Source organism: Lichenostomus cassidix, chromosome 9, assembly GCF_008360975.1.
Source record: "Lichenostomus cassidix isolate B80296 chromosome 9, HeHo_3.0, whole genome shotgun sequence".
Classification (NCBI taxonomy): Eukaryota; Metazoa; Chordata; class Aves; order Passeriformes; family Meliphagidae; genus Lichenostomus; species Lichenostomus cassidix.
In genome coordinates this window covers 1,720,624-1,731,580 of record NC_139490.1, presented here as the reverse complement: position 1 = coordinate 1,731,580, position 10,957 = coordinate 1,720,624, and the positions used below count along the sequence as shown (strand labels likewise).

Below are 10,957 nucleotides of genomic sequence, written 5' to 3'. Positions count from 1 at the left end.
GTCACAAGGTCTGTATTTAGTGTCCACCTTGCAGGGTGCAGTTAAACTCTGTCCCAAACAACACAAACAAACCTCAAGAGTTTCCAGCCCTGGCAGGAGAAGTCCCTGAGGCAGCCTGAGTTTTGGTGGAGTTTCTTAGGGTTTGATCAGGTCCATGGGTCAGTGCAGACTCACATCAGAGACCCTTTGGGATCAGTTTGCTGGGGGATGAGATGCACCAGAGGTAAATCAGCTACCTGATCATTTTGTGGCTTGATAAGTATGGACAAATTTAAATCTCCCCTCCACACTGCTCATGTCCATATTTCATTTTTTCCCCAAATGATGTGGATCCTCTCTGAGGCAGGGCAGATCAGGGAGTGCACGGCTCAGGCTGCAGGTGCCGGGAGCAGCGTGGCTGTTCAAACATGCTGGCAGTCTGTAACCTTTGTGCTGTGCCACTGGGTACTTGTTACTCATCCCAGTCCCACCCACAGGCTTGGCACGGAGCTCTGCACCCTCAAAACCCTCTTGGCTCCTTATCGAGTCGATAAAAGCAGTGTGAGTTTGTCCAGAGGTTTGACTGCTCAGAGCTCCGAGCTGCCTCTTCACCTCCTCGCTCACCGTGCTTCATCTCACGGAGAGGGAAAGGCAGAGACACAAATTGGCTCCAGGAAGAGCAGGAATATCCCAGCTTGAGGCTAGAATAGAGAATCCCCTGGGATAGATGGGCCTCCAGCACACCAAAGTGAAGCGAGGCAACATCCTGATGCTGGGGCTGGATTCTGCAGGGAAATCCACGCTGCTCTACAAGTTCAGGTATAAAGATGTTTTCCTAACAATGCCGACGATCGGCTTCAATGTGGACATGATCGAAGTGGGGAAAGATTTCACACTGACGTTTTGGGATGTTGGAGGACAGAAGAAGATGAGAGAGCTCTGGAGCAATTTCCTGGACGACACGGATGCGCTGCTCTACGTGGTGGACAGCTCTGACAAGCGGCGGCTGGAGGAGTCCAGGAGAGAATTCGAACTGGTTTTGAAGAGTGAATCCCTCAAAAACGTCCCGGTGGTCGTGCTGGCCAACAAGCAGGATCTGCCTGGAGCTCTGAACGCGGAGGAGATCACCAGGAAGTTCAAGATGAAGAAGTACTGCAGTGACAGGAACTGGTACGTGCAGCCCTGCTGTGCCATCACGGGAGAAGGGCTGGCAGAAGCTCTCCAGAGAGTGTCCAACTTTGCCAAGCAGTACAGCAAATCCAAGGAGACTTTCACCAGCCTGAAGGAAAACAATACCTTTCCAGAATTTCTGTCATGCAATTCTGGTGATTGTTAGCGTATTTTGTTGGACAGACTCAGTCTGGAAATACTGGATTCTGGAGAACTTTTATACATGAGTATTTATAAAGGACTTGGTAAATATTTATAAAGAACTTTGACAATATTAAAGTCTACTGTTATACCTGCAGGTACTTGATATACCTGATATGATACCTCATGCCTGAGGCAGGACTTTGTAGCATTTTATTATTATTTTTTTATTTACTTAGGGTTATTCAGTTCAAGGTGAATGATGAGAAAGGGGCAGTTGAGCCCATGGCAGCAAAATCAGTGAGCAGTGTTTAAGTTGCTTCAATCAAATAAAGATTCAAATCCATGTTCTCAAGATGTAAACCAGCCAAATCCCTTGGTCAGCAATGACCAAATAATTGTAATAAATGCTCCATGGATGTGTTTCTCATGTCAAAATAGAGTGTGGTGAGAGCTTGTTGGCTGTTTCTGCATTGCAGAAACAATTGCTGCAGGGAGATTGTGAAGAGCAGGATGAGCCTCTCACACAGCCCCAGACAGAGCTGGGCACCAGTGTTGTCACCAAGTGATGTCCCAGTGTCCCAGATATCCATCCACGTGCTGCTCCCCTTCTTCCTGCACTGAGGATTGCTCTGCAGAGATGGAGGTCAGCATGGCATCACTCCAGGGAAAGCTGAATTCCATGGATTTGGGAGAATTTCCCTCTCATGGCACCTGGAGAAGCTGTGGCAGAGGTCCTGCTGTGCCCCTGGTTTTCGTGGCAAAGGAAGTTGGTAGGAAGTAGGAAGTTTACATTTCGTTCTTACTAACAAACAGACGGGAATGTCAGGTTATAAAAGGGTGAAGCAGCAATAAAATCACCCAGACGTGCCCTGCTGTCTCATGCAAAGGTTATTCAAAGACCAAAAAAACCATCAGATGAATTTGCTGAAATAGTAAACAGAGGGAAGTTTCTCAATAGAAGCTGTTATTAATAGTGAGACTAATTAATTACCAGGGGCTTAATCCTGAGTCATGCTGAGACTCCGTTGAATTCTCATTGTCTGCTCTGATGATTTAAGCTCAATATCATCTTCTGTCCCTAAAAAGATCTTTAAAAATCATCAACATCAGATTTCTAAACCCAACAATTCAATGTTTAAAAATATGATCTTTCATATCAATGCATTTATAAACGTTTGCATGTGTCATATTGAATTCTCTTAATCGAATCACGTGTCTGTTATAAACCAGAATTTCATTCTGTGGCCTCAGGACTTCCTCAGGGAGAAACACTCCTGAGAGGTTTAATGAGGGTGCACCAGGGTCTCTAATTAGCCAAGAAGCAAATCCTGAAAGGAGAAATAAAGTCGTAAAATAGACCAGCTGGTACAGCTAAAAATGAGAATAAGCTCTCAAGCACACAGGTCCTTCTGCAGGTTATCAAATTAAACTAAACGACACATCGGCTTGAAGAAATATTTCACATTATGCTTCAAAGGAAAGGAATAAACTCAATTCCATTCACTTCACAGAATATCAAGTATTTCAAAATTGAATTTTCTGAGAGCTTGGTTTCCCAGAGAAGTGAAGGCAGGCCTGATACATCTACCCAAAGAGACCCCAGCCTTCTGGAGTAATTTTAAAGCTTTAAAATGAATATTTAAAATAAACGGAGCAGAGCACAGGCTCACCCCAGGGCAGTGTGTGATCCTGCTGGAAGCCTGGGAATGGTTGGATATCTGATCCCATCAGGTGTTCCATGGTGAAATCGAAAGCCAGGGAGTTCCAAAGGTGTTTTCCAGCTCCAGCCTGCTGGGGGGAGTTTGAGCTTTGAGCTGCTTGGCTGAACACAGGGAGCAGAATTGTCTTGGTGGTTCAGGAATTCTATCAGTGCTAAAATCCAACCAACAGTGCTGTGATCACTTATTCTTGGCTAAGTTTTGGGTTAATTTATTATTTAGGATTTTTATAGATTACTCACTAAAAAAACTGGTTTTTTGGAAGGGTTTGGGATGCTCTGAGATGGTGAGAAATTGGAATATGAAGAGCCCCAAGGCAGTGGAGCTGAAAGCTTTTCCTGGGATGAAAGGCCTTGAACAGTTGGGGTCAGCTGTTTATTTTGCTTCAGGTTTGGGAAATTTTTTTGTCAGCTCACCCTGATAGTTTGCATTTTTTTATTGCTGCAGTGCAGAAGCATTGCAGGGTTTTTGTAGCTAAGATCCTCCAGCGTCTGCTCATATTCCTTACAGAGTTCGCTCTGCCTGTCCCTTTGAGGTGACAGAATGACAAAAGGAGCAGAACACACCTGGGATTGGGAATCACGAGGGGCAGAAGGATCTGTGAGCCCCAAGGCCTGCAGGAGCCTGTGCCTCTCAGGATGTGTTTGGATGGGAGCAGGGCAAAGCTGACAAAGCCAGAGGATGGGGATTTGTCCTGCTGGCCACTCCTTGATGAGATCCTCACAAAGGGCTCTCTGAGTTCAGCAATAACTCACTGAGCACAGTTCCAGTGGGATGAAATGCCATGTTGAGGGAAGGTGGGGAGCAGCAGAAGGAGCCATTGCAGATTTGGATAATAAAACTCCCTCCTGCTTTGCCTGGGAGATTCCTTTCCCAAGAATTGAGAATCCAAGGGAAGTGTGGTGTCTGAGGGATGCAGGACAAGGCTTTTCCAATGTCAGGTCACTGGGGGTTACTCCAAATGTCTCTGTGCCATCTCATTCAGGGAATTGAACAAAAAGAAAGACTTTCCATGTGTCAAACAAGTTCCAAGTCTGCTGCAAAGGAAGACAGCACCACTTTGAAGTGCTGTGTGCATATTGAACAGCTTTTTTCCCCAAGTAAATCACCCTGCTGAGGGCTGTGCAGCTACAATTAGGTTTCTTCTCCTTTAATTAGATGAAGTGTCCAACTCCCGTGGGCTCGTTATCAGATTTTCACTGGGTTTTTGGGTTTGCTCTCACGCCACTCCTCCTGCTTGGAATGACCTGCAGACATTTACAGCCCCATTTCATTGTTTTCTGTCAGGCCCTTCCTTCAAGCACTCCTTTCCCATGAGCTATGCAAACCTCCTGACAATGCTTTATGACCCATAGCTTTTGATGAATATTTTTTATTAGTTCCTTGTTCTCCCCATATTTGTTCATCTGTTCCCTTTTAGGCTTACGAGGTGCTTTCTTTGGTGCAAAGATCATCTTTTTGTTCTGTGTTTTTACTTTTTTTTTTTTTACCTTTTGCTGACTTGTTTTCACTTTGTCTTTACCCTTTCGATTTGCCTGACCAATGAGACGTTTCTAGGCCTTACATTACTGCTATAAGCAGCCTGATTCTGGCAAAATATCTGCTAAAATCAGGAATTCTGTGAGTTTAATAAACCACCTAGCTCTGGAGCCTGAGCCACGCACATTGTCTGGTTTTAGCAATGATAGCTGGGAGCTGCAGCAGCAATTTTATCGATCCAGACAAAGGCCAATCTCCTTTGAAATTCTGCTTGGCTGTTAAAGGGTAACTGCGCCTTAATCAATCGTTTTCAGTTACTTTATCTAAAGCACACACATTAATCACTGATGAATGGGACTCTCTCAACCTTCCCTCAAGGAGTCACAGGAGTTCTGTTGCTTACAGGGTCATCCCAAATCCCTGTGAAAATCCCTCGGATCATCTGGAGGCAAACCTGAAAGGCATTTTGCAAGCAGCTGAATTAATATATTAATTAATAAAAATTAGTGTCTGTCTCCTCATGGTGGCTCTCATGCCCAGAGCTGGTGCCATCAGCTACTGCCAACACAAGGAAATCACTTTGGGCTGAATTCACGTGGATTTTCCTTTGTTGAGGATTTACAAAATAAAGTTTAATGTATATAAAATGTCTGTAGGTGCTCACATGAATGCTTGTGTGCTCATCAGTGTTTTACACGGCTTGGATTACTCCGAAAAAGTGAAACAAAATCAAAAAGAGGATGTTACAGAAAAAGAATTGCAGGAGTTAATCTGGAGGGGCAGTGGGGGAAGATAAATTACAGCAATGCAATGGAAAAGGGAAGAGAAAAGAAAACTGAGAAAATTCTCAGGGCAAAGTACTGAGTGTTGGAGATACACAAAGCAATAGAAAGAAAAAAAAAAAATCCCCTCCCAGCCATCAACTTTGCACTGTGGAGCAAAAGCTGAAGCTTCTCTTCTTTTAAAGTCAACATTTGATGTGTGCAAACTCTCCTTGTGCTCACAGGGGGAACTTCCCTGTGCTCTCTCTGAACACTGAGGGCAAAAGTTTCAGATGGAAAATAACCTCAGACCCCAAATTTAATGTAAGCTTGGAGAAAATATTGTGCACAGAACTGTCTCCTCATAGTAACTGTAAATAATGTTCATGCTGAGCATGAATAGTTAAATACAGATAGCATCTTCCTGAAGTCAAATGTTGTGGAGATAAAATAGTGTTTCAAATATCTCTTCCCTTTAACCTACACTGGAAAATTTAATATTTCTTAGCTGTCACCTACATTAAGCCTTTCCTTTTTGAAGCTTAAGGTTTTCCACTGAGTCATTTGCATCGTTGATTATTTAAAATACCCATTTCTTGCCCACGCTAAGGGCTAAATTTTACAAGCTTTGCTTCCTCATGTGCTGCTGAAAAGCACTGAGGAAAACCCAAGGCAAACACCAGAAAATTGAGTCATATTATTCAAAAATACTCGTATAAAATGTGGTGTTTCCTCGCTGAGACATCTTGTGGTGCGTGAGGCTTCCTGCAGCTGTCAAAACGAAACCATCGAGTTGTGAATTCAAACGGAGACAAGAGGAACTCGAGAACTCTCTGGGAGGCTTCAACCACACACAAAAAAAAATCCTCAAAAAATCCTTGCTTTTTCAAAATAAACTGCCTCGTTACAGCACTTATTTTCAGACATGAAGTACTTTCAATGTGGTAAATGTAAATATAAATTTTAGGTGAAGTCCGCATTTGTTTTTATCGTGCGTTAAGATGAAGTTTCAATTTGTGGCACTGAAAATTCACAACAGTGAGTGAAGTCCAAGTAGATTCCTCAACTGGAATCCCCATTGCTGATACGTTGATATTTTTTTGTTGGTTGTGATTTAGAAGAGCCCTGGGTAGCAGTTCATAACTAAAATGAGGTTTGAATATAAAGAGGAGGAATGAGCATTAAAAGAAAGGGTTGATCTCGGTGATCTGACAGAGGTGTAGATTCCTGAAGCTGCTGAAATGCTGTGTACTTCAGGAAAATGATGTGGCCATTATTCCCCCTCAAAAGAAGAGCTGAACAGAAATATTCCCATCTCTCAGCCATCAGAAAATCAAGGAAATCGCAGTGCTGATCCTTGTGAGAATGAGCCTCGTTAGTGCTGCTGCTCAGAGCACTCATTTTCTCCATTACAGCGGAACAAAGAGAGATGCAAACTTGGAGTAGTTTCATTTCTCTGCTCAATACCAAACCCTGAGCCTTTCAAAATTCCTTATTCAGCCATGCATTCGAGTTTGTTTCAAAAGGAGCCTGAGACACAGCACTGACAATGGCAATCTGCATCTGGATATTTACATTTTTGTTGCGTCTTGGGTTTGATGTCGTGCTAAACTCTGCTCCCTGTGAGTGTGAACAGCCAGAAATAAGAGTTTAAATCTGAGATGCTCCCAAAAATGTCTCGGGTTTATGATCCTGTCAGTGTTTCTGTGTTCAACACAGAAACACTCAACACCTCACAGCCTTTAATTATCTGAGCACATTGTACAGATTTATTTTTCAAATCCAGCTCCAGTGATCAGCCTTCTATTTGGGAGGAATTAAGGATGTAAAAGCGACTTTTCTGCCTGCAGTCAAGTGGAACAGGATCCAGGATATTGGGAGTTCCCAGGCCTGCCAGCAGATAGTAAGATTTCCTTTCCTTTTCGAAATATTATTGAGCTCACCCCAAGCCAGCAGCTGAGACAGAAACATTTTCTGTCCCACCATCAGTGGTGCTCCGAGGATTTGTTTTAGCATGGAAAAACTGTATCCCTGGATCTTCCAGGGCACACTGAAATGGTTCATTTCACTAACCATTCCTTCACTTTTTATCTCAAATTAATTATTCCCCTTTCCTTTCCTGGGGGATTGTGTTGGAAAGCCAAGGCAGCTGGGACACCAGCAGGGGAGCTCAGCTCCAGTCTGCTGATTGAGGATTGATTCCTCTTCTTCTTGGGCTATTTGGAGCTGATGGATTTTTGGGATCTCCTCCAGCTCTGGTACCAAGAAACATTTTTGCCAATGCTCATGTCGTGACCTATAATTCATCTGCAAAACTCTGATTTAGCACATTAAAAACTGAACATTGTAGCAAATGCAGCAATGTAAATCACCAGCGATCCCCAACTCGAACGCTGTGTGAACTCCAAAGTGATTTAAAGCAGAGTGGCTGAGATCAGAGCAGGCTGTGCTCTTGCAGAGGCAGCTCTGGAGCTCTGATCAGGCATCTGAAGCTGCTCGGTGCCCTGGGGGAGCCCTGGGCTGATTTCCTCATCACAGGAGCAGATGTTGGGCTGATGTGGATCAGCAAAGGGCCACTGGAGCTGGAGGGATTCCCTCCAGTCTGCACCAGCTGGGAGCTGTGCTGCAGCTTCTCCTGTGGAAGACATGGAATATTGGGAGTTAGCTCGGAACTAATCATGGGGTAGCTGTGGAAAAAATGAAAATAAAAATATCTGGAGGTCTTTAATTAGAAAAAGAGTGGTTACAGGGGGTATTTCCCATTCGGAGAGGCTGTGAGGGAGGAGATCCCCGAGGCTGCTGGGATGTTCAGCTGTGAGGGACACAGCAGAGCCCAGGGACAGTGGGAATGAGGGGGAGATCCCAAATGGAACTGGGGACATCAGCAGGGCCCAGGGACAGTGGGAATGAGGGGGAGATCCCAAATGGAACTGGGGACATCAGCAGAGCCCAGGGACAGTGGGAATGAGGGGGAGATCCCAAATGGAACTGGGGACATCAGCAGGGCCTTGGCTGCCTCACTGAGAGGGGCAGCAGTGAGAGCCAGAGCAGCTCCAGGAGTTTGTGTCCCACAAGGTGATGAAAAGGTCAGAAATGGAAAGGCATTCTGGGAACATTTAAAGCTGATTTGCTTTTTCAACTCTGTGCAGCTCACCACATTAAGAAACTGATGTTAAAAAGTGAGTTTTGAAGCACCAACCCAACCAAAGAGTATTTTTTAAAGTAGAAATGCTTAATTTTTTTCTAAACAGAAAAAAAAAAAAGCAAAATACAGCATAATCAGTGGTTCTAAATGAACAAACCCAACGAGAAACATGCACAGGAACTCTACAGCTTTTTGAATCAAAGGAAGTGTCCCTACAGAAGAGAACAACCCCTGAGCACAGCCAGAGGACAGCAGAGCTGCACAAGTGTCAGAAGGCCAAAGTTTTGGTTCCTACTCTCATCCAAAGCACTCCAGCCAAGTCCCATCAAAAATCACCTCCAGACTGTCTCTTGCAGAAGTCTGGCTTTGCACACCAGCTGAAAGATTACCATGAAATATCCTCCCAGCAGTGGGCTGCTTTTTTTGTTAATACCAGCTATTGCATGTGTATAAACCCGGGGATTAATGGGCATTTTTCTGTGTGCAACACAAATCTTGGCAGCTTTACATAACATTTTGTTTCTTACATGAGGGAGATACAGCTATGAAAAGCCATTTGCAGGGCTCCTTTTACCTAAGTGTACATTTAGTAAATATATACTATATTTTTATATATATTTTACTAATATATTAGAAAAATAATTCAGATCAATTCACGTTATTACTCAAAAGAGGTGTTGAAGATAAGCTGAGAATTAGACATTTTCTAATTGCATAATCAAGTGCAAAATGCACAAATTGTGACTTGTAAACAAAATGTAAACTCTTTGTAAAACAAATCTATCAGTTGCTTGAAGGACGGGAAGGTGAGCAAAGCCTAATTCCCCTCTTTCTATTTGCATTATTATTTTCCAAGCTAAAAAATGTGCAAAAAATATCAAAGAAGCAGAGCTTTGTTCTGTAGCATCACATGAAGTTTGAACAGCATCACACCAAGAGTACTTGTGTTATATGCATAATTTATTATGTTGTAGGCACCTCCATTTAGCTTAAAAATAAAACTCATTCAGAATCAAAATATCCAATTGTTTGGGTTTTTTTTAAAGGTAGCCCAGGGAAAGTGGATCAAGGATTCAGAGGGCTATCCTTCAAAATTAGCCTTCTGAGTGTTTTTGAGCTGCAGACCTGAGGTAAAATCAAACATAAAGAAAGTGGTAATTGTTCCTCTGAGCCAAACAGCTTCATTAGGTTACAGTTACACAAAACCTGATTCATCTCTGATTATGTCTTCAGTGAAGCCACAATATAAATTATTCTTCGGATGATACCAGATCAAAAATACAGCTCAGAGACCACGGAGGGATTGTCTGCCTGAGAATATCCATAATTTAGCACGAGCAAAGCATGCTTTGTGCATCTCCAGAGTTACACAGAAAGGAAATGGGGTGTTGGACGTGGTGGTGCAGCAATGGGATTTTCAGACAGGCCTGGATTTGAAGGAAGCTTCTCCAGGGGGACTCTCAGCTGTTTTCAAATGGTTACTCATCAAAGGACACGGTTGTTGCTCAGCCCCTTGACTCGGCCAGGCTTTTTCCAGGAGCACAGAGGGAAGGGCAGCAGAGGGCACTGAGTTAGGGCACTGAGTCAGGCCAGGATGTGCTGGCTTTCCAACCACACCGAGGGACCGGTCAGTGCTGAAGGAGGCCACAGAGGGAGCTGGTGGAGCTGGGATTAGCATGTCTGGGGTAGCAAAGACGTGGAAAAGAGGTGATGGGAAGGGCAGTGATGGGAGAAAAGGAGTTTCTTTCCTTTTATAAAGTTCCAGGCTGGATCTTACACACCACGTATTTTTCACCGTCATATCATGACTAGTTCTGGGCAGGGATGGAACACATAGCACCGGAGTTCCATTTCATTATTCATCCTAGAATTTCTGCCTAATATCTAATCTAAACCTACGCCCTTTCCGTCTAAAGCCATTCCCCTTGTCCTGCCACTCCAGGCCCTTGTCCAAAGTCCCCCTGCAGTTCTCCCAGAGCCCCTTCAGGCACTCGATGGGGCTCTGAGGTTGTCCCAGAGCCTTCTCTTCTCCAGGCTGAACAATCCGAATTCTCTCAGCCTGGAAATGAACCAGCACAAAGGAAACAGATTATATATTTATTGTATGTCTATGTAGTCTCATATAACATTGTCAGTGGACAAACTGCATTGCTTTTTAAAATGTAAATATATCAGGAAAATGTCCTTTTTGTCTGTCCAGACTGGGATGTGACAGGGCTGCTGTCCCTACGCTGGGTTTGGACAAAATGCTTTACATACTGTCAGAAAAACAGTGATGCCTATATGGAATACCAGCAGCACTAATCAACCCTGACTAATTTAATCTCCTCATATTGCTGTGACATCACTGCTACGTTTGTGCAACAGATGGGGCTGTGGTGATTCAGCTCCTATCACTTTGGGGTTTTCTTGGTGAAATATCTAGAGCTGAGCCTTATCCTCTGGGAAGTGTCCCGAGATAAAACAGACAGTTCCTCAGTCTGAAAAATCAATGTCGTGTTTTCCCATGGAGCTAAACCAAGTTCTCTTTTCTGATTCTCCTCGGTGACTTGGTGGCTTTG

The 10,957-nt window shown here is 43.8% G+C and overlaps 1 protein-coding gene across 1 annotated transcript; it reads left to right on the top strand.

Annotated features, from left to right (window-relative positions):
* The first annotated feature begins 364 nt into the window (after positions 1–364).
* ARL14 (ARF like GTPase 14) lies at positions 365–1,728 on the top strand. The gene has a single exon (XM_085068941.1). It carries the CDS (start codon positions 707–709, stop codon positions 1,313–1,315), a length of 609 nt encoding a protein of 202 aa, XP_084925067.1. The 5' UTR covers positions 365–706; the 3' UTR covers positions 1,316–1,728.
* Positions 1,729–10,957: the final 9,229 nt, after the last annotated feature.